This window comes from Ambystoma mexicanum, chromosome 5p (assembly GCF_040938575.1).
Source record: "Ambystoma mexicanum isolate Mex_15411 chromosome 5p, UKY_AmexF1_1, whole genome shotgun sequence".
Taxonomy (NCBI): domain Eukaryota; kingdom Metazoa; phylum Chordata; class Amphibia; order Caudata; family Ambystomatidae; genus Ambystoma; species Ambystoma mexicanum.
In genome coordinates this window covers 1,151,600,109-1,151,624,299 of record NC_090930.1, presented here as the reverse complement: position 1 = coordinate 1,151,624,299, position 24,191 = coordinate 1,151,600,109, and the positions used below count along the sequence as shown (strand labels likewise).

Sequence of the window (24,191 nt, the reverse complement as noted above, 5' to 3'; positions counted from 1 at the left end):
TGGCTGGGGAGTGGGGGTGATAGGGGACATGAGTGGGGGCCTGGTGGAGGCTGCCCCTGGTGGCTGGGGGATGGGGGTGCAGGGAGACATGAGTTGGACATGAGTGGGGGCCTGGTGGAGGCTGCCCCTGCACTGCTGGGGGGTGGGGGTAATAGGGGACATGAGTGGGGGCCTGGTGGAGGCTGCCCCTGGTGGCTGGGGGGTGGGGGTGATGGGAGACATGAGTGGGGGCCTGGTGGAGGCTGCCCCTGCACTGCTGGGGGTGGCGGTGGTGGTAGACATGTTTGGGGGCCTGGTGGAGGCTGCCCCTGGTGGCTGGGGGGTGGGGGTGATAGGGGACATAAGTGGGGGCCTGGTGGAGGCTGCCCCTGGTGGCTGGGGGGTGGGGGTGATGGGAGACATGAGTAGGGGCCTGGTGGAGGCTGCCCCTGGTGGCTGGGGGGTGGGGGTGATGGGAGACATGAGTGGGGGCCTGGTGGAGGCTGCCCCTGGTGGCTGGGGGGTGGGGGTGATGGGAGACATGAGTGGGGGCCTGGTGGAGGCTGCCCCTGCACTGCTGGGGGGTGGGGGTGATAGGGGACATGAGTGGGGGCCTGGTGGAGGCTGCCCCTGGTGGCTGGGGGGTGGGGGTGGTGGTAGACATGGGTGGGGGCCTGGTGGAGGCTGCCCCTGCACTGCTGGGGGGGTGGGGGTGCAGGGGGACATGTGTGGGAGCCTGGTGGAGGCTGCCCCTGGTGGCTGGGGGGTGGGGGTGGTGGTAGACATGGGTGGGGGCCTGGTGGAGGCTGCCCCTGCACTGCTGGGGGGTGGTGGTGGTGGTAGACATGGGTGGGGTCCTGGTGGAGGCTGACCCTGCACTGCTGGGGGGTGGGGGTGATGGGAGACATGGGTGGGGGCCTGGTGGAGGCTGCCCCTGCACTGCTGGGCGGTGGCGGTAGACATGAGTGGGGGCCTGGTGGAGGCTGCCCCTGGTGGCTGGGGGGTGGAGGTGATAGGGGACATGAGTGGGGGCCTGGTGAAGGCTGCCCCTGGTGGCTGGGGGGTGGAGGTGCAGGGAGACATGAGTTGGACATGAGTGGGGGCCTGGTGGAGGCTGCCCCTGCACTGCTGGGGGTTGGGGGTGATGGGAGACATGGGTGGGGGCCTGGTGGAGACTGCCCCTGGTGGCTGGGGGTGCAGGGGGACATGCGTTGGTGGGCAGTAGTGCAAGGTGACATGTGGGTTGGCTGGGGGGCATGGCCATGGTGGATGGGGTGCCTGCAGGACATGTGCAGGGTAGGCCCCTGTGGTGTGGGCCACCTGCAGGGGCCGTGGAGGGTGTAGAGGGAACACCTGGGAGGACCCACACGTGCAATTCACCTGTGGTGCTCCCCGCGCACCCCTGTAATACACGTACCCTGATGGAATCGCGTGTGATACTTCCCGTGCACCCCTGGAATACACATACCCTGCTGTTTTTGCATGTGATACTTCCCGCGCACCCCTGGAATACACGTACCCTGATGGGATCGCGTGTGATACTTCCCGCGCACCCCTGAAATACACGTCCCCTGCTATTTTTGTGTGTGATACTTCCCGCGCACCCCTGAAATACACGTACCCTGCTGTTTTTGCGTGTGATGCTTCCCGCGCACCCCTGGAATACACGTACCCTGATGGAATCGCGTGTGATACTTCCCGCGCACCCCTGAGATACACGTACCCTGCTGCTTTTGCGTGTGATACTTCCCGTGCACCCCTGGAATACACGTACCCTGCTGTTTTTGCGTGTGATACTTCCCGCGCACCCCTGGAATACACGTACCCTGATGGAATCGCGTGTGATACTTCCCGCGCACCCCTGAGATACACATACCCTGCTGCTTTTGCGTGTGATACTTCCCGCGCACCCCTGAAATACACGTACCCTGCTGCTTTCGCGTGTGATACTTCCCGCGCACCCCTGAAATACACGTACCCTGCTGCTTTTGCGTGTGATACTTCCCGCACACCCCTGGAATACACGTACCCTGCTGCTTTTGTGTGTGTTACTTCCCACGCACCCCTGATGCACACGTAGACAGGACAATCGCGTGTGGAACTTCCCGCGAACCACTGAAATACACGTTCCCCGCTTGGCGTTTGCTGTTTGCCAGCCCTGTGAGCTGGGCCAGGGTTGGCGCAGCCCTTTGCGATTATTTGGGGATTTTTAAGGCTTTTCCTTGCGCGAGGGCGTTCTTGGGGGCGTAACTGGCGCTGCTGCAGGGTCGCTGCGCCACGCTGCGCCACGGCTGGTTTTGGATGCGAAAATCCATGAATACGCTGTGCGCGGAAATCGATTTTAGCGCACGCGGCTGGCGCAGACATTTGCACGGGCACACTGTGCGCCAGCCGCGTGCGCCACTTTTGTGCGAATTTCTATGAATTACCCTGTAAGTACTCAAAGCAGAGATTTAGTAACTAGGTTTAAGGCCTTCAGTCAACATAAAGAAATCCTTATAGAAAGTTATCCCTATAATGAATGTCTTAACAGAGATGGTGTGCAGGAACTCTCAACAGGTATTAACAGGCTTCCATTAAAGAGCCTCTTCTAGACCTATTTAAACTGAATTATAATCAAACCAATTACATTTGGGGTTCCTCTAAGTTTGTAACAATTTTTAATGATTCTGAGTTACCCTTCAGCATTCGAATTCCTCCTTGCTCCGCAAGCACAGACATGGACTATTATCCATTCATGCCTTTGTACTTCCCCAGAGTCAATGAGCCTCATTACGAGTATGGAGGTAGCCATGCCGCATTTAGCGGCATGGCTACCCCCATACCGGGTACCGGGTCCGGGTCCGGGTTCAGGAAATAGGGAATTACCGGGACATTCCGACCTTGGAGGGCCCGGTAATTCCCTTTCCTGGAACCCAGACTCTGTACAACCCCATTCCCATTTGAGTCCCCATAGGGCTCAATGGGAATGGGGAGGATGCTAACAACGGGTCCGTTAATGACAGGCCCGTTGTTAGCCTCTTGTTCTGCTAATGGGTCCCGTTAACGACGCCTGGTTTTACCAGACATCCTTTGCGGGACCCACGAGCAGATCTCGTACTGAGGCGGTATGGGGGATAACGGGGCCGGCAGCTCTACCGGCGCCGTTATCACCCTACCGCCTTCCTCGTAATGAGGCCCAATGACTTGTATGCTCCCATCTGTGATGAATCGGAGATGATTACCCCACAAGACCTGGCCTGGGACCCTTCCCATATGGCCAGGAAAAGGCAGATCCTGACCCCGAGGGTGCTCTGCAGGAGGGTCACTGGGGGGCAGAGGGATCAAGCCAGGAGGAATGGGAAATCCCCTTTAATAACTTTCCCGGAGGCCCTACAATCGTAATGCTTAATGGCCTATTGTAAAGTCGAGACTGTCCCACAATGCCCAAAGTATTGGGACGAGGAAGAGGTATTTGGATGCATTAGACTGTAAAGTGCAGTTTAGTGATTTTAGTGACCCACACCAGAGAGGGTCTGGTGAGTGTAAATGGCACCCTCAAGTGCAGGCCATTAGGAGAAGCAGAAGGTGGACTTCTGGTCAAGAGTCCACGTTGCAATGGCGGCACAATTTGAAGGGAAGCAGAGAGACCAGAGCCACCGATGTTTGTGAAGCAAATGACGGTTTCGTGAGGGTCTCTACCCTTAAAGACCCTGTATGCAGAGGGTGTGTGGTGGGAAGCGTTGCTTCAGAAAGCCTTCTCCATGGTGACCTGGTGTGCAGAGGTTGGGCAGCGGGAAGCATTAATCTAAGAAGCTTTCCCCAAAGTAATGTGTACTCTGGTGGCAGGCGAGCACCGGAGTGCCCGTGGAACAATGAGTGGTCCTCACTCGAATGGCACGGGCCATGGGAAGCAGAATTACCAGGTTACTCACCGTAGTGACCACCTTACTCCTAGCCCATAGTCCTCTTTCCTCCATACTTGTGGGACATCTCTCCGTCCTGTGGGACGGGACCAGAGCACTTTGTAAAAAGCATCCAAATGTTTCCCAAAATGTGTCCTTCCTCTCTTTCCTGCGCAGGGCCCGGCACGCGGCCGTAACCCCGCCCACCTTGGCTCCGCCCCGCGCATCGCCCCTCAGTCCTTTTCTTTGCCAGGTCACAGACCCTTTACCAATAACAGAGGAACCTTATTAGAGGGGACGGCGGGCGTATGGAGGAAAGGGGATTATGGACTAGGAGTAAGGTGGTCACTACGGTGAGTAACCTGGTAATACTCCTACGTCCCGTCCCCTTTCCTCCATACTTATGGGAGATTCCCAAGCACTCCTTACAGGAACTACGGGTGGATGGAAAGACCCCTTACTGAAAAAGGTTCTTCAGCACAACCTGACCGAACTGAGCATCAGCTCTAGAACTCATATCGAGGCAGTAATGCTTACAGAAAGCAGATGGAGAGGCCCAAGTAGCTGCCCTAGTGATGGACTCCCAGGGAACATACTTCTGAAAAGCGACCGCAGCTGCCTTGCCCCGCACCAGGTGCGCATGAATACCTTTAGGAGGTTTCAGCTTTTGGATAGTGAAAGACTCCGTGATGCAGGCACCAATCCACCTAGAAATAGTTGCCTTAGACGCCTGCTTGCCTTGAGGGTTGCCGAAAGTCACAAAAAGTTGAGAAGAACTTCTAAGCTCGGAAGTCCTATCCAGGTAGAACTTAAGAGCTCTTCGGACATCAAGACAGTGTAGAACCCTCTCCGCCTCAGAGGCGGGGTTCGGAAAAAAGACCGGTAGGGAGATCGATTGATTCAAATGGAATTCGGTCACTACCTTCGGCAGAAAAGCCAGATTATTTCGAAGGACTACCTTGTCCTTGTGAAAGACCAAGAAAGGATGCTCCACCGACAATGGCGCTCAGTCACTCTCCTTGCCGATGTGACAGCGACCAAAAAGGACACTTTCCAAGACAAGTACTTGAGGTCCACAGTAGCCATTGGCTCAAAGGGTTTATGGCACAGCGCCGTCAGGACAACATTCAGGTCCCATGGCGGGTGCGGATTACGAACTGGAAGGTAAAGGCGTGTTAAACCAGCGAAATGCCTCTTTACCACTGGGTTAGTCAGAGAAAACGAACACTGATCCGTAGAAAGATAAGCGGAGACCGCTGAAAGGTAAGTCCTGCATGACAGAACATGAACCCCTGACTCTGCTAGGGAGGACACGAAGGACAACACCGTGTCAACCGTGGCCCCCCTTGGATCCAATTTCTTCTCTAGACACCAATGACAGAACCTGAGCCATTTACTCTTGTACTGAGATCTGGTCGTGGGTTTTCTGGACGCATGTTATCCGCAGACAAATTCAGATGCTCTAAAAACCTGAACTCAAGCACCATGCCGCCAAGCTGAGCGATTGTGGGGAGGGGTGCCACATCTGCTGTTTCCTTTGGTGAAGAAGATCGGGAGTTACTGGTAACCTGATCGGCGGACACACCGACAGGTGTTGAAGTTCTGAGAACCAAAACCTGGCCGGCCACCACGGAGCTATCAGTAGAAGAGAACAGTTGACAGAATTCTTCAACTTCCAAATTGCTCGATGAACCAGAGGAAGAGGCGGGAAGGCGTAAGCTCTCATGTTGTGCCATTGGATCTCGAGTGCGTCCCCCAGAGGGGAGGCTCCCAGCCCCCCTCTGGAGGCGTACTGAGGAAGCTTCTTGTTCATCGCTGTAGCAAAGAGGTCCACCTCCTGTGCGCCCCAACGCGAGAAAATCCATGATAGGATCTCCGCCTTCAACTCCCACTCATAGCTGACCACTGTCCGCCGGCTGAGGGCATCCGCGGTGACATTCAGCCGGCCCGGGATGTGCACTGCAAGCAGCCAGACCCCATGAAGCACGGCCCACTCCCAAATCTGAATGGCCAGATCCACGAGAGGGGGAGACTTCGTTCCCCCCTGCTTGTTTATGTAGTACATTGACACCACATTGTCCGTTCTTATGCAGACCACCTTGTTGACAAAGAGAGGTCTGAACGCCAGAAAAATCACCCGAAGCTCCAAATGATTTATGTGCAGGAGCTGGTCCTGAGGCGACCAGAGGTCCGAGACCTGAAAGAGATCTAACGTCGCACCGCACCCGAGGAGGGAGGTGTCCGTCATGATTGTCACCATAGGGACCGGGTCCTGAAACCCCGCGCCCCCAGACAGATTGCTGAGAGATGACCACCAGTCCAGGTCCACTCTCATGGAACCCGGAATCATTATCCGCATGGAGTCTGAGTCCACTGCCTGACGCCATGAATTCCGAAGGGCCATCTGAGTCCGTCTCATTTTGAGACGAGCAAGAGGAAGAGCCAGCACACACGAGGCCATGAGGCCCAGAAGCCTCTGGAACCACCAGGCGACATACTCTCCGACTGCGCAAACATCTGACACGTGGCCAACAGATCCGCCATTCTGTCCCCGGTCAGGTATACTCTGCAGTCGATCGTGTTCCAACGAAAACCCAGAAAAATCAGGCCCTGAGAGACCGTCATGGAGGATTTCCGCCAGTTCACCGACAGCCCAAGATGGAACAGGAGCTGAAGGAGAGACTGGAGGTTGCCCGCTGCCGCCAGCGGACAAGGGCTGCGTAAGAGCCAATCGTCCAAATAAGGATACACATGGATACCCTGAAGACGAAGATAGGCCGCAATCACCGACATCTTCGTGAAGACATGCGGCGCCGAGCTGAGGCCAAAAGGAGGCACCCGAAACTGGAAGTGCTCCTCTCCCAAAGAGAAACGGAGGTACCTCCTGTGTGGAGCCCAAATCAGGATATGGATGTAAGTGTCCTGAAGATCCACTACGCTGAGCCAGTCGCCCCTCTGCAAAGAGGAGCGTATCTGGCTGGGCGTGATCATCTTGAATTTCTCTTGGGGTAGAAAGAGGTTGAACTGAGAAAGGTCTAGGATGGTGCGCAGGCCAGCCGGGTTGGGTTTGGGCACCGTAAACAGCCGGGAGTAGAAGCCATCCCCTCGCTCCCCAAAGGGAACGAGTTCCACCGCCCTGAGGTCCAGGAGTTTCTGAACCTCGGCGTTGAGGGAGGGCGAGCCCAACGGCTGAATAGGAGGGTTGAGGGGTGGGGTAGGGGGTAAAGGTAAGCGGAAGCCCGCCCGAGCGACTGACAAGACCCATCTGTCTTCTGTGATGGTCTGCCACGCCTCCCAATGAGACGCAATGCGCCCTCCCACTGGGGACTCGTGCGAGCGCGTAAAACCCTCATTTGACAGGTTTATCGGTGACGGTGCCACCTGAACCTGATGAGGAGGCTGAGGAGCGGGAGAAATACTGCGTACGCTGTTGTCTACGGCGGTTATTCCCCGCAGGAGTATCCACTCTGCGATTCTTACGGTCGAGGAATCCCCTAAAACCAGAGGAAGGTCGCTCTTGCGACAACGGCCTTTGAGCCTTAAAGGGAGGTTTAGTCAGAACAGACAATGATTTAGCCGTCTGAGTGCTATCCTTGGTTTTGGTGAGCTCTACATCAGTAGACGAATGAAAAAGCTCCTTACCATCGAATGGAAGGTCCAATACTTTGTCTTGCACTTCCTTCGAAAACTTAGTGGCATGCAACCACGCTTGCCTCGAGGTATCAACCCCGAGCATCATGCCCCGAGCCGAGGTGTCTACGTGATGAGCCGCAGCCTCCAGGAGATCCTGGGACAAGACCCTGGCATCGGAAAGGCCACCTCTGAAGTCTTCCAACTTCTCGACCGGAATGTGCTCCTCAAACTCCGACAGACCTTTCCACATCCGCATGTTAGCTCCCGCCAAAATAAATTCGGCATTGGCCTGCCTGAGCTGCAAGGCCGAATTGGCAAAGATCTTCCTCCCTAGGGAGTCCAGGAGCTTGTCCTCCCTTCCCAAGACCTGAGTAGCCGTTGCGGAAGAGGATGCTGCAGGTCTGGACTGCAACGTGACTGCAGCCACCACTGTGGAGGAGGGAGGTGGACAAGACGACAAGGCCACTTCCTCCGAAGAGTGTAGCCTGTACCTCGCGTCAATCTTTTTATTGACAAAAAGTCCTGAGTGTGGCTTCTCCCAGACTCTTCGGACCTCGGCCAAAACATCCTTCTGCAGGAAAAGGCTGGTACGCTCCAAAGGAGACAGGGTGAACGCCCCAGAAAGCACGCCCTCCTGTGGAGCAGGTGCCTCGGTAACTGGAACATCTAAGAAATTCATCATGTCCAGTACTCGGTCATGAAAAGCTCTAACAGAGCGGGGAAGGTCCTCGTTGTCCTGCTCGCCTTGAGGGTCATCTGACAGGTCAGGATCCTGCTGAACCGTGTCAGGCACTGCCTTGTCCACTGGGGACAACGGTGGCAAAGGCGGAAGAGCAGGGGCAGGCACCACGGGCAAAGGAGGCGCCGGCGGAAGCACCAGAGGAAAGGGTGGAGCCAGGGGCGCTGGTGGGCACATTTCCTTAAAAAGCCCTTTGAAATACTCCCTCATGGGGTCGGTGTGCATAAGTGCTTGAAATTTACCGAAAAAAGCGTCCTCAGGAGATTGGTTCGGAACCTGAGGAGGCCTCTCATGAGGTGGACAAACCCAGGGACGTAACGGACAAGGGTGCCACGCCGGGCCCTCCGCCGACGTATCCACATAAATCAAAGGGGCCGCCCCTGCAGGCAACCAAATATTGTGCGGAAGCGGCATCCGGGCGTTTCAATCATAAACGGGCCGGTAAGGATACGCTAAGTGACCTTAGGTTCATCCGAAGGACCGAACCCTACACCAGGGTCCGATGGCGTAGTTGTAGGGGTAGTACCTAAAATGGCCGCCGTGGTGGTGGCAGGAACGGACACCATTTTGTCTTCATCTGAGGGGAACTGCGGCACGTGAGGAGGTGAGGCAGGGGTCCCCGTCGATGGATCAGGGGTCTTAATTTTAGCCTTAACATAAGGAACCTCGGCAGAGCCAGTACTGTGAGGCCTGGAATGTTTCTGCGACATACCAACCGCCAACTGAGCCTTCGAAGGAAGGACCTTGGCACTGCCGGTAAAAGAAGAACCTTGCTTCTTTGCCCCCTCAACAGATCTGGTATCACCACAAGAGCGGGAACGGTGAGAAACCGTTTTCACCGACAGGGCCCTGCCTGGCCCCTCAGAACTGTTGGTAGCCTTAGCCTCTGTACGAGGGACCGCAGCTTAGGCCCGGTAATAGCCTTATCGGCACGGGCCTCGAACATCTGTTCAGTAAACACAAGCCCAGCCAAGGCCTCGGGCGCACCCCGGTCTTGTTTTTGAGGGAAGCCGAAAGAGAGGCCTCAGAGCAAGCTCCGGTACCCTTTGACTCAGCAGAACTGGGTCTACACACAGCCCCCACAGGAGGGGCCTCGGAAGTTACTCCGGTGTACACAGGCCCCTTACGCAGCCCCTTTGAGAAAACTCCAGTAAAATTATTAGGCCCGGCAGGCACCTCAGGGCGAACCCCGGTGACAGAGCGATCAACGCCCCTCCTGGCTCGAGAGGAACCCGGAAACCCGGAAAGGTATCCCCCGGCCGGGGTGCTCTGAAAAGTAAAGAACTTACCGGGCGTTTCTTCTTCTCGTCGATGAAAGCCTGAAAATGAGATGGGGGAGTGCGTCGGAACACCTCCTCCCACCGTTCCAACCGACGTTGAAGAGCCCGGACCGAAAGGGAGTCACAGTAAAAACAGGAGTCCCAACGGTGTTCCGGACCCAAACACTCTAAACAAAGAGGATGGGGATCCGCCCTCACGAAGCGACGATGACACGAAGAACAGTCTGGAAAGTCTAATTTAAAAGACATAGACAGACTAGAAGACGAACGCTAGCGAGAGCCAGAGAGGAAAACAGAGAAGAAAGTCTTCCGAGGATGCAAGTGCGTCCGGCCCCGATCGAGCAGAGAAAAGGACTGAGGAGCCAAGGTGGGTGGGGTTACTGCCGCGTGCCGGGCCCCGCGCAGGAAAGAGAGGAAGGACACATTTTTGGAAAAATTTGGATGCTTTTTACAAAGTGCTCCGGTCCCGTCCCACAGGACGGAGAGATGTCCCACAAGTATGGAGGAACGGGGACGGGACGTAGGAGTAAGAAGCATCTTACCTTGCAGCGGGACGCAGAGGAAGCAGAAGTGGCAGTGGCAGCAGAGCAAGCGGACGAGTCTGCAGCACCCGGTGAGTTCTCTAGTATTGTGAGACCACGGAACACTCTAATCGCACGTTGGCCACTATTGGAAATGTTGAATACTGAACTAATGCAAAGAGACTAAAGTGGCAGACTAAGACATACTAGTCTAATACCAAGCAGCTAAAGGGGCAGAATAAGAACCTTGGGAACAAACAAGAAGGTTATAATTGTTATTACAAAGATCAAAGTAATGGCCAAAACCTAAAGAGGGCAACATTAACAGAAAGTAACAGAAACTACCATTGCAAAAGCCAAGAGAGGGAAATTAAGAAGCAAGCCAATTGTAACCCCTATTGCCTAAGAAAATAAGAGCCAATAGTTGGTAAAGACCCAAACAAGCATTTTCTAAGCCAAAGAAAAGCAAGTGTGATAAAAAGGTAATTTTCAGCAGTTGGTTGCTGTAAGACTGGAAAACAAAAGTGACAGAAAAGCTGCCCTCCTGACAGAAAGCATCCAGGAGGAGAGGAGCATAATCGACATTGCAGGTGGCATATACAGCATCAATGCGTCTCGTGTCTTTCAGAAGAAGTATTCATTGCTGATGTTTTGAAAGTCAAAAGACTTTGCTAAATTGTTTGAAGTGAACTTTACCACAGAAGTACTTGTAGTGATATTGGAAGCTTTTAGTCCTGGCAGGTGCAGAGTTTACCAGGGCAAGGGACCTTGCAGTGCAGAGTTAGACCTGGCAGGGGAGTGGACCAGGTAGAAGTTGTTGAAGTACTGCTTTGGAATTAAAAACTGTGAAGGAGAAGAAGTGGCTAAGACCACCACATTATCTTGTAAAATCATCTTGATAAAACATTACTGTTGCTAAAGATGAACTGTGGAAGTGTTTTTGTTTCCTAAGAAGATGATGTGTCGAACTCTTTGCTACAAGTGGAGAAACAAAGAGTTGGCATTTCTTTTGAGCTGTTGGAAGGTCCAAGTGAGAGACCCGTGGAGCAAAAAGAAGGGATAGTGAGGCATTTATCAGACCCTTTTAAGTTAATAAAATGGCATCTTATAAAAAATCTTTACAAAGTTGTCTGCCTCACATTTCTGAACCCTCACACATCTCAGTCTCCAGCCACAGTGCTTAATCACCCAGGGTGGACCACTGGTACTTTTCGCTTATAACATTCAGGCAACATCATGACAAAATCCATCTTGGAAAAACTCTCATGCCAAACCTATGGGCAGAACTTTTTATCCATGAGCTCCCGAACAATTGAAAATATCCACTTAAAAGAATGTATTAACTCTCCATTGAGATACAAAATGGTTGAAACAATAACCCACTAGAAAGATCCCAGAGTGTGTTGAAACAGGGACATTGGAGAGCATATCAAAGGCACCCTTGACCCAAGGACACAGGGCGGTATCCTGTGTCCTCTGTCAAGGCTGACACTACAACTTATTTAGGGGAGAGGACATTGACTGGTTGAAAGCGCGTATCGCTACTTAACAAGGGTGCACATTTGTACAAACCTCAAATGATTACTCACAAATTCATCAAGAGTGAACTCAAAACAAGTGGGACTTAAGAAAGGGCAATGCAATAGAAGAGTCTTCAGAAAATAGAAGATTCTGTCTTACAAGAAAGCAACCAGTAAAGGCATCTAGATGCCGTTGTAGCAAAAGAACTTAAAACATAGCCAAGAAACCATCAAAATTTGCATCTGGCAGAAACTCAATACGTTTTATTCAGCAAAAATGGAAAAAACATTGCCTTACTGCGGGGTGTCTGTACATCCCTAAAAAGACACTTGGCAGTATAGACTAGATATGTTCAAGCTTTAAATGTTCATAATTATTGAACAAACCACACCCATTCTGCTGTTATGAAATTACTCGCCATCCTTCTTACAACAAAACCCCAGAGACCATTTCAAAAGTCTTTCTGCAGAGTCAACATTATTCTTGCATACAGAAGAAGTCCAAGTGTGATAACTCATGCTCCAAAATTAGAGGGCATAGAACCTACCTCCTCCAAAAAGCTGCCATTGGCTTTCACTGGTTGTGGCTGCAAGTCGTTGGCACTCGGAGGCACTGTTCCGAAGGGTAACTTACTCATAGTATACGACAGCAGCTTCTCTGCTGGAAGTGTTACAGCAGCAAGCTCAGACCCATTTTTAACCATGACTTGTTCCCATTTGGTCTCTTTCTTCTGCACCTCTGCTGAATGCACATTGCGGCCCCTTGGATCGGCTTCCGACAAGTTGAAGCTCTTTTCGCTGCTGCTTGGAAACCAGTCCGCATAATCAAGGCTCTCCTTCCAGTCCTGCTTGGTGCTTGGAAGAATGGGATCCTGTTCATGATCCACATAGTCATCGTTGTAATCATTTAATTCCTCCGGGTTGTGGTACTTAGTGAGCAGGGACAGACCTTTAAGATTGCCGACATCCCCAGCGGGATCAGCTTGTATTCCAGCAGCACGCCCCCTACTGGCTCCTATAGCGCCATACCCAGCAAATGGAAGCAATCTATCAGGGGGTCTCAACACAAAGATCAGGTGTGACGACATAGTTTGCATTTTTTTGGGTTCACAGTTCTCTTTGTGCTGGCAGTTCACAATATAGCAATGCCTCTCCAGCATCCAAGCCAAGTCACACTGGGACAAGTTGCAGCAGGCGGAAGCGCAGTCAGACATAGTTGCTGCCTGTGGCACTCTGAAGATTTGTGTTGTTTCTAAATTAGGTGAGATCACTGCACCTGAATATGAGGCTCCATTCCTGCACTGCTCACAGAAACACACTGCAAAAGAAGAAATACAATTTTACACTTGTACACTTAACCCTCTATGTAAAAAGCATACATTTACAACAAAGGTCTTTTTGATTTTTCGTTTTATTCTTTCACCAAATGTGTTGATGAAGCATTAATTTGGGTAATAATACCCTGAATGTTGGGTAATATTTAATGTAAAATAAAAACATTACAATTTTTTTAAAGCTGAAAAAGAAAATTGATAACTTTTAGTGTGCTTATGAGCCCCATTTGTTTGACAACGGTTTTTGTTTACACTTTTAGATTTGGTAAGGTTTTTGTTTCACACATTACACATTTTCACAGTGGAAAAATAATGCTCACTATTGTGTCGAAAACTATTCATCTCCCAAATGCAATACTTTGGACAGAAATGTTGTGAATACTACTGTTCAGTTGTATTAATGATATTAAAACGGTGATGCACCCTAAGGTGATGAAGACATTCTGAGCGAGAAATCTCTTGTAAATGGGTGTAAATCGAGAACACAAGTAAATATATTTTGGCAAAACTTTGCCAAACAACCTTATTTGCAAACATTTATCTTTCAAATGCATGTACTGCGACTTCAGGTGTGTCCTAAGGGCTCCATGAGCCAACCAAGGAACCAATAACACTGACAATAGCCAGCAATTTATTTTTATTTTTATTTATTGTGCATTTGTAAGGCGCTTATAGATCAAGAAATTGTGTTTCAAAGCACCCACAGGGTAAAGGGAGGGAACATGGGAACAAAAGAGAAAAGGATAAACAGATGACCTTGGTCCTACTAGGCCTTGTGAGCATATAGAGCATGCAAGTGCAGGGAGACATAGAGGGAAAGGGAAAGGGGGTAAGTGCAGGAGTTCCATACAGGGAAGTGCGAGGAGTTGGTTGAGTGCAGCAGAAAGTGCCTGGCAGAGATTGCTTAGTAGAGAGTGATCATCTGCCGTTTATAAGTATAGCCTGTGAGAGCACAAGCTAGTGTGTGCCTGAAGGCAAGTGCTGGGATGGTGCGGGAGACTGAAGGCGATTGGGGGAAGGCCGAGACTCAAAGGGACACATAAGGTCCAAAGCCACCAATCTCAGTGACTGTGGGTTATTAGCACGTGAGTGAGAGGGGAACGGAGGCGGTGAAGAGGAAGGTCTTGAGGAGTCTTGAGGAGCTTCTGGAATTTTAGGCGATCTGGCTCAAGACAGAGAGGAGGGGGAGGATGTTCCAGAGGAGGGAGCCAGCCAAGGAGAGAGATCTGAACCCAGCTTGCTGCTTAAAAAGTGCCTTACACCCATAGAGTTGGAGCCAGAGCAGCGTAAGGATCTGGAAGGAAAGTATTTGGTATGAGCAAGTTGTAGATAGATTGGTCCTCAGCCCCAGACAGCCTTATAGATGATGCAGACGGATTTTAATTTGATCCTTGCAGCAACCGGGAGCCAGTGGAGGGATTTTAAGGCTGGAGAGATATGGCCTCTAGGCTTGAGGACACGGATAAGTCTCACAGTTCTGTTCTGGACATGCTGGAGCAGACAGAGAGAGGAAGAGGGTAGATTAAGGAAGATGCTGTTGCAATAGTCAAGCGTAGAGAGTACCAGGGCTCTACAGACGTTGAGCTTCTCTGGAAAGTTGAGGAGAGGAAGGATGCCTCTGAGGAGGTGGAGTTGAAAATGGGCCTTCTTGGCAAGATGTGGGGGAGGAGTCGACGATGACTCCAAGGTTTCTTGCTTCAGATGTAGGGGTACTTGGAGAGCCCATCGAGGCTGGCCAGAGAGAAGGGAGGAAAGAGGGTTTGGGAGTCCCAATAGAAAGGATCTCAGTCTTGTTGGCATTGAGGGAGAGATCATTGGAGGCACACCAGTACTGGATAGCAGATAGGCAGTCGGGAATGGAAAGTTTGAAGAAGAGTTTGATGTCATCTGCATAACAATGGAAGTGAGGGGAGAAAGTGGAGATAAGGTGAGCAAACGGAGCAAGATAGATGTTAAAGAGCCAGTGTGAGAAGTTAGAGCCCTGGGAAACGTCACAGGTGGAAATAGAGGTAGGGGAGGGGAAAGAGCCCAGGATAACGTGGGAGGGATGATCAGTGGGGAAGGAGGTCATCCAGTCCAAAGCCCGCTCCGAGATACCAAGGGTAACCAAATCCTAAGGCATCCTTGGGCGATGACATCACTAATCTCTCTCCTCCAAGCATGTATTATGTACAGTGTATCTAAATGTCAACTCTGCCAAACCAGGTTCCTGCATCACAAAGAACATGGATCTCTGCTATGAAGCTAGATATATTCTCCCTCCCTTTCGCCCTTGTGCATCTTCAGTGGGAAATCAATTGCCTTCTACCTAATCCTTTACAGTTTCTTCAAGAAACGCATTCCATTAAAGTGCAAATTGGCAAGCATGTCTCTGGAAAGTAATCCCTACCGCTCCCTGAACAATCAAGGACACAGTCAAGGCTTTTTTACTCTACAACCTTGACACAGCAAACATTGCCAGAGTTGGCTTTTCCTGCCAGGGTTTGGTGGCTATCGAGGGGGCAGCAACATTCTAAACCGTTCAAGGTGTGGCAATGGTATGCAAGTCATTGTTCAATTGCCTAGGGCATGAGGCTCAACCATGACCGCAGCCCCACCAAACCACCCCTGTTAGCCACTGCACCTAGCCAGCCTCCTAGTTCAGTGTCCATTATACCCTCATAAAGTAACCAATGACCAGTGCTCATGGCTTGCATGACCAGTCTCCACAATGCATGGGGCATGGACTTAGGCCATGCCGCATACCGCAATGGGCAAATCAGAGTAGAAATGTGTCCTTCCAGAGGGCCAAGCCCATTGCCCATAGCAGAGAAGTTATATCACAATTTTTTGTGCTTACGTTTTGACACTTTAAAAAAAGTAAACCACGGGACAGATTTGAAAAAAAAACATCCTTTCAGGTCCTTGCTAAAGCCTTGCACAAGTTTTCTGCAATCCCGTCCCGCATTCCGGGCAGCAGCCGCAAGCAAACATTTTTTCTCCAATTTAAACCTAGATATTTGGCCATGCCTCATGCCCCATTAAGTAAATCAGAGTAGGTATTCTTCCTTACCAAGGCCAGGCCCACTGTCCATGCACCAAACTTATATCACAATTTTTTGTGCCACTACCTACAGCAGAAAAGTTATATTGCTATTTTTGGACTTGCGTTTCTACACTTTGAAAAAAATAAAACACAGGAGAGATTTGCAAAACCATGGTTTCACATCCTTGCTTATTTGGCTTGCGGAAATTTGCTGCAATCCCATCTAGCACTACGGGCTACTACCGCGAGCAGAATTTGTTTTCCCATTTCAACCTAGAGCTTTGGCCATGCTGCATGCCCCAATACATAAATCAGAGTAGGCATTTGTCGTTGGCGAGCGTCAGGCCCATTGTCCATACACCAAACTTATATAACTATTGTTTGTGCTTACATTTGGACACTTTGCAAAAACAAAACATAAAGCAAATTTGCAAACGCATTCGTTCAATTCAGTACAGCACTTCAGGCTGTATCCGCAAGCTAAATATTTTTTCCATTCAAATCGAGGGCTTCAACCAAGCTACATGCCCCAATAATCAAATCAGAGTACACAATTATCAAGTAATTGCAGTGTGGTAGAATGGCTAGATCACTGCGCTTCATCTAGTACTTTAAACGGATTACCCTGCAGCTAGTGATGGGCTTCTTTTGTGAAAGTGCCCTTCCTTTTTCAAGTGCTAAATTTCGAATAGGCGAGTGGTCCTGTTCACCTTAGCGGTGGGTTATTCAATAAGTAACTATTGTCGTAATAAAGCAGTCTTGAAAACCATTGCTGCTATATTTATTGGTAGAAGTCAGCCGACACATGTTTCGACTCGCTAGGGTCTTTCTCAATGCGTGTGGATTGTGGCCATATGGTCGCAAATAAATGTGGTTAATGATTTGAAGAGGTGGCCTGGTGACTACGTGAGCACCTGGTTCAGTGTCCTCTGTAATTATCTGCTGATTAGCATTGTCTCCGTGTTTATGCAATGGTAGTCATGGCGATCTGTTGATACAATCCTGCGGAGCACTTCGAGCTGTAGCCACAGGCAGAATTTTAGCCCCGGGCAAAAATCATTTTCCCATTCAAACCTATCCAGATTTTGAAAAACGTTACCACATAGCCAGCCCCTGGTGGTCATGGCCACTTTAACCCCATTACCAGTCCCTCATGGTCATGGCCAGTAGCCAGATTGTCTGAGTCATGGGCATTGGCCATGACTCGGACAATCTGGCAACTCCACATAGCCACAGTCCATGACTCGTACAATCTGCCAACAGCCCATGGCCACAGGCTATATACCTCAGTCACCAAATGTATATCACTATTTTTGTACTTACCCTATGAGACTTTTTTTCAGAAGAAAAAAACACGAACACATTTGCAAAAACATGCTTTCAGGTCCTTGCCAATGCTCCGTGCACGACTTTGCTGCAAATCTGTCCATGTTTTATTTTCTGAAAAGTGTCAAAATGTACGTACACTAAACAGTCATATAACTTAGCTCCCACTTCACAAAAATCAATTTAAACTTTGCACAAACATTTAAGGGTGGGTCTATAATCTTTCTAAAATCTTTTGTACATATTCGTCAAACGGTAACCAAGTTATAAGCGATCTTAAAATGTTCAAACCCCCCTCTAATTTTGCCCCTCTTCACAAAATCCTACCAAACTTTTTAAAAAAACATTAAAATCTGGGACTTAAATCTTTTTGCAAATGTTTGTGCAGATTTGTGAAACCGCACCAAATGTATAAGCTTTTCAAATATTTTGGGACACCCTCTCTAATTGCGTTCCCTATTGGCAAAACAGCACCAGACTTTGCAGAACCATTCAAGGTCAGATCTAGAATGATAATCACAACATTTCATGAAGTTTCATTCAGTGGTACCAAAGTTATAAACCATCCAAAAACTGCTTTTCACCAACCCTATAATGCAAAAATATGTATGGATGCCCCCGAACATCTGAGATGTTCGCAAAGATTACAGGACTGCCCTGAACTGTTTGCGAACTTTGGCAGCGGAAACCACCCATTTTGTGTCTTTTTATTGCCATAGCCCATCCCATCCTCTTTACCCTGCCCCTCCCCAGAGATTGTTTCATTCGTTTGACAAGTGCAATGTTGTGTTTTTCAATATGTTTTTACTGCAATGCCGTGAACAACAGGGGCTGACCACGAATTCAACATGGAGACCGTTTCAAAGTATTTGTCACAGCTCATGTTTTTCAGCATCCAATCAGCGGGCGCGTCCGATGTCTGCGGTGATCTCAACGCCCTCTGGGCCAATCAGAGACTTGTCCGCAGACCGAATAAGGAAGTGAGTCTGCGGACCTAAACCAGATATCACACATTTTTGTTTACATACTTTTTGGCCATTGTAAAAAAATTTACTGGACGGATTTACACCAAATTTACAAAAGCCTGCTTTCGGGACCAAGCCGCTGCTCCTGCCGCAGATTTGGTGAAAGTCCATTAAGGGGTTTGGGCTGTAGGCGTGAGCAAACATATTTCTCCATTGCGTCTATAACTTGGCTTTGTCCCCCCAGAACGAAACCTCACCAAACTTTGCAGAATCAATCCGAGGGGGCTATATACTTTTTTTTTTAAAGTTTGGTGAGGATTCGTCCAGGGGGGCAGGGAGAGGGCAAGGTTATAAGCCTCCCAAAAAGTGCTCTTCCTATAGGTTGAGCAACTTAACCATAACTACATGTGACCATGTAATATATATATATATATATATATATATATATATATTTGCAAACAGGGAAAAAGAATTTCCAGTTCTCCCAAGGAGGGATGGCACTCGCGGCAATACAAAGAACGCTGGTGACAGTCACTTCCTCAAATCAAAACCAATGCAGTATAAAGTTGAATTCATTATCCAGTTTTATTGGGCATCTGCCAGATTTAAAAGCGCACGGTACAACGCGTTTCGCTGCCTACTCGCAGCTTGTTCACATACAAGTGAGACCCACAACCATCTGTGTTAATATAGGTTTACAAACAATTGACCAGTCTCTATGGTTCTTTGTGCCATTTGTCCTTTGTCACTTTCTAGTACTAGCTATATGTATAGCTTCAGTAAGTGGAGAGTAAAACACGGCGGCCATTTTATAAGTGGCAAATTTGCCTTGTATAGTGGATGTATTATAGCCTAAACCATGTTAGCAGGATGTTTATTTCTGGCAAGTATAACCCAAGTGGGTCAACTCTTTTGTAAATCTGCCAGAGTTGCAACCAATGTCCCCTTTAGAAATGCACATTGATCAAGAGATTATTAATTCTGAATAGAAAACATATAATCCTAAAATTCTTCATTTTTCATTTTTGCTTTTACTTTTACTTGCACAGTGCACATGCCTGAAAATTCAATTGATAGGCTATGATTCGATATGAATGTTTGCAGCTGGTTGAATATAAGCAGAATAATAAAGTGCTAAGTGCTCAAAAGTGGCATGTGCTAAAGTGCATCTATTGCTATATAAAGCAACAAGGATAAAGTGCCAATGCATAAAGTGCCTAATTTAGTTAAAACCAATTTCTGCTATTAAGTCTGCAAACATAAATATGTGAAACAAACCACTCAGTACAAAAGCAATAAAACCAATAAAAATATGTGCACCATTATAGTACAATAGGATTTAGAATAATTATGCAATATAGGGGAAATAACTATGTTTAAAAGTTAACCTCTCAATTCAACCTTTTGACCTGACAACCATAGATTAGAGACTGGCAATAAAAACCACCTGGGTGAATAAAATTTAACAATATAACACAATACAGATTTAAAAAGATATTTTTGTTGACGAACAGACTTCATATGGAGAACTTTGCACTTGTCAATACACCATAAAGTAAGCTATATCGGTCCTGTGGCTCTAGGTTCCCAAATAGGTATATAACTCTTCATCTAAATTGTGTCCTTTGGGTTTTTTAGATTCAAAGTCTAAAATATATTTAGTTTCTTTTTTCCGCAGATCAAGTTCTCTATTGCCTCCCCATGGGTTGGCCTTAATATGATGTAGGCCAAGGAAACTTAAACAGTCCAGTTTGCCCTGATGAACATCTTTAAAGTGGACAGCCATTGGATAGGAGGGGTCTGAGTTTTTTATGGCTCGCATGTGTTGTAAAATTCTCAGCTTCAGTTTGCCGATAGTGCTTCCAATGTACCAAAGGTTACATGGGCATAAGAGTCCATAGAACACAAACTCCGTATTGCATGTGATGTAATTTTGCAATTCAATTAGTTGTCTCGTAACTGGATGGTATGGTTTGTTCTGTTTAGGGCATACTTGCAGGCTTTGCATTTAGTGCATTTGTAAAATCCAGTAGGATTTACATTTAGCCATGAACTGTTCGATATTTTTTCCACGGGAGGCAGGAAACTGCTGACTAATGAGTCTTTGATTGATGGAGATTTTCTAGAAGTGATATTAATACGATCTTTGAGGATGGTGGAAGGATTGCAAAATATGCCAATGTCGATGAAAAATTTGACGAATCATATTGGCATGGGTTCCAAACGTCAAGATTAGCCTCGTTTCATCGTCCTGTTTGTCTTTCTCAGGAGTACGATTGGAAGAGAGCAGGGTATTTCTGTTAAGATTACGAGCTTTCAAATAGGCTCTCTCCAAAACTGATTTTGGATACCGCTGTTTGGCGAAATTTGCAGCAGTGAATAGACACTCCTGATCTAATTTTTCTATTGTGCTGCAATTGCGTCGTATTCTGATGAATTTGCCATAGGGAATACTCCATTTTAAAGACACCGGGTGGTTGCTGGTTGCGAAAAGAAGCATATTGGAACTTGTCGGTTTCCGATGCAATTCAGTTATGACTTCCTTCTGATTCGTTTTCACTAGCACATCCAAGAAGACCAACTGGTCTCGACTATGGATTTCAGTAAATTTCAAATTGATGTTGTTCGTATTCAATATTTTAACGAAATCCAGCCAATCACTCTCATCTCCATTCCAAAGGATGAAGAGGTCATCAATAAACCTAAGCCACAGGATCACTTGATTTGTGTATTTGATGTTGCGTTCAGTCCATACTATAAATTTCTCCCACCATCCCATGGTCAAATTTGCATAGGTTGGTGCAAAACTCGTACCCATAGCAGTTCCTCTGATTTGGTTGTAAAATTCATTATTAAACAAAAAGACATTGTTAGTGAGACACATCTCTATCATTTCAACTATCATTTCACCATGTGAAAGATAGTTGAGAGATCTTGTGTTCAAAAAATATTTACAAGCCATTTTGCCGTTCTCATGCTGTATAGAGGTGTATAATGAAACAACATCTAATGTGGAAAACATGTAATTTTCTCCCCATGCTATTCCTTCGATTTTACTGAGGAAGTCTTTCGTGTCTCGTAGATATGACGGTAAAGTGAATACGAGGGGAAGAAGAGTCTGATCCACATATTTGGAAATGTTTTTTAATGAAGCTCCATTCAGGGTAACAATGGGATGGCCTGGAGGATTGGTAGGATGTTTAATGATCTTAGGGAGAAAGTAGATAGTTGGAATACTAGGGAATTTATTATACAGGAATCTGCAATCGTCTTCATCCAGAAGGCCCAAATCGGACCATTTCTTTAGAAGACACTCCACCTTAAGTTTTATTCTTTCTGTCGGATTTCCTTCAAGTTTTTCATAACAACTGGTATCCAATAATTGTCTTTGAGCTTCTCTGATATAGTTCACTCTGTCTTGTCTCAGGGCGCGACTATTTGCAAACAGGGAAAAAGAATTTCCAGTTCTCCCAAGGAGGGATGGCACTCGCGGCAATACTAAGAACGCTGGTGACAGTCCCTTCCTCAAATCAAAACCAATGCAGTGTAAAGTTGAATTCATTATCCAGTTTTATTGGGCATCTGCCAGATTTAAAAGCGCATGGTACAACGCGTTTCGCTGCCTACTCGCATCTTGTTCACGTACAAGTGAGACCCACAACCATCTGTGTTAATATAGGTTTACAAACAATTGACCAGTCTCTATGGTTCTTTGTGCCATTTGTCCTTTGTGACTTTCTAGTACTAGCTATATGTAAAGCTTCAGTAAGTGGAGAGTAAAACACGGCGGCCATTTTATAAGTGGAAAATTTGCCTTGTATAGTGGATGTTTTATAGCCTAAACCATGTTAGCAGGATGTTTACTTCTGTTTATATACACACACACACACACACACACAGCTAAATTGCATTTTGAGTACAATAGGGAATCCCAAAAATGATTTGCTAATAACCTTTGACTCGTTTGATGGTTTTGCCTGATATTTTGTAGACAAAAGGTGCCGGAGCCGTCAACCCCTTACCACCGCATTACGAGGTCCTTTAGCGGGTCCCGCTAAGGGCACCTGGTTTTACCAGGTGCCCTTAGCGGGACACGCTAAAGGACCAGCATGCTAACAACGGGCCCGTCACCCGATTTTTCAGTTTTTAAATGCACGCGAGAAAGCAAGTTGAATGGATTAACAACAAGCCTGAGTCGCGAGTCGAGTGGAATGCATGGCGGTATCCACCCGGTTGGATGAGTTTTATGCTTAACCTGGTCTGCATTATGACAATTTTAACTGTGTATGTGATGCATATGTCAATATGAATTAAAGGAACAGTCTTTTTTAGACACCAAGTTTGGTCTAGTGTGCTTGGGTGTCTTGTTGCAATTCCACATTTACAGTCAGTTTAATCTCTCCAAATGTAGTGGATGGCTGCTGTTTTCCGAAATGTTCTGAGCCTAGCCCGCTCTTGCCCAACAGCACTAGCTATTTAAAGAGGTGGGGCACAATTAGTTGCTAAACCCTATTTTTTTAGATAAGCCATTTGCAGCCACCTCCCGTGAAAACTCATATGCGAATAAACCTCAAAGTGTTTTGAACCAACAACCATCACGGTATAGCGATCCCACCTTTTCGACACAGAGAAGGAAAGAATGTCACAGGCTATCACTCCTAGAAAAGAAGGGGTGGACCCTCAGGATTGACCACTACAGGTGATGTAGAGAGGTCCATAGCAAGAGTAGTACATCATATACTCTTCTTTAACCCAGAGTTACTTGTGTGTTTGAGTGCATCCATACCAAGATAACCAGGGCAGAGAGTATCATATACTTGATGGCAGACCAGGTAGAAGCAAAAAGGATAGCAGCAGCACTAATTCTCTTTGACCGGAACAAATCAACAACGGGGAAAACTGGAGATAGTAGTTTACCAGCAAGTTTAACTATACAACAGAAATTGGATAAACTGGAGAGAGTGAAGAAGAGAGAGATATCAAAATGGTGGGAAGCAATGACAATACAAATGTATAATTACAAATGTATCTGGAAGCAAAACGTATTCCTAGAGGACTGAGAATCCTTACAATTCCAACTTTTGAAGACATAGACCCAATGCTAATAGAAGAGTGGACAAGTCACACCAACACCTGCTCATTCCGAATGACAGAAAGTCTCATAAAACATGCCAAACTGGACAGAATCAAACTCATAAAAGAAATATAGAACATGGAAGAACAGCTATTCACCTCAGATGAGGGGGATGAATGTAAAAAATGGATGACCAGATTGGAAGAAAATGTCAAGAGATTTGAAGGAGAAGTATGAGAAAGGAAACAACTCAAATTTAGACGAGACAGACTGGACCATGAGCAGGGAATAATATACACCTTTGCAAAAAGATTTGACGGTCCAATTAAAGCAAGGATGGACCAGGCCGCAACTACAAAATCACAAGTTGCAACAGTAGCAGATGATCCAAGCAGTTCAGAAGTGGAATCTTCAGATACAGACATTACAATCTCCAAGAAACTCAATTTTGTAGATGAGTTCAAGCTGTTACACATGGAAAGCAGGATGGACAAAAGAGGAAGAGGTCAACCAACCGACGGAAGAAAAGGACCAAGAGGAAGAATGGGGAAGTCACCATAAGGCGGGGAAGCGGTGCCAAGCGGGAGCGACCCCAATACAAGAACCACAATATCTGGCAACAACCAGAAGGGGAAAACGAGAGGCAAGAAGACATGAAATTCAAATTCATCAAGAGCTTTATCCTCAGCAGCAGAATCAACTCTACAACTTGGCTTATCATATAACCCCACAAATGCATATGAATTCACTGCAGCTAGGATTGATCTATTCAAATTCACCAGGAAATTAAAATTGATTAAATTTTATGCGACTCAAGTTAAAGATAGAAGACACACACACCAGTAAAGAAAACAAAGCAACAGCATTCCCTCTATCAGAGACTGTTCTGGTGACTTTAACGTGCCTTTGTG

At 47.7% G+C, this 24,191-nt stretch overlaps 1 protein-coding gene across 5 annotated transcripts in view; it reads right to left on the bottom strand.

Moving 5' to 3' along the window:
- Positions 1-24,191, bottom strand: part of KIAA0319 (KIAA0319 ortholog) — an 806,237-nt gene that overhangs the window by 517,299 nt on the left and 264,747 nt on the right. For all 5 annotated transcript variants that reach the window (XM_069613622.1, XM_069613623.1, XM_069613620.1 and 2 more), the window contains one exon: positions 12,105-12,874. In XM_069613622.1, coding sequence (XP_069469723.1) covers positions 12,105-12,874 — 770 coding nt within the window. The remainder of the gene's footprint in view (positions 1-12,104; positions 12,875-24,191) is intronic.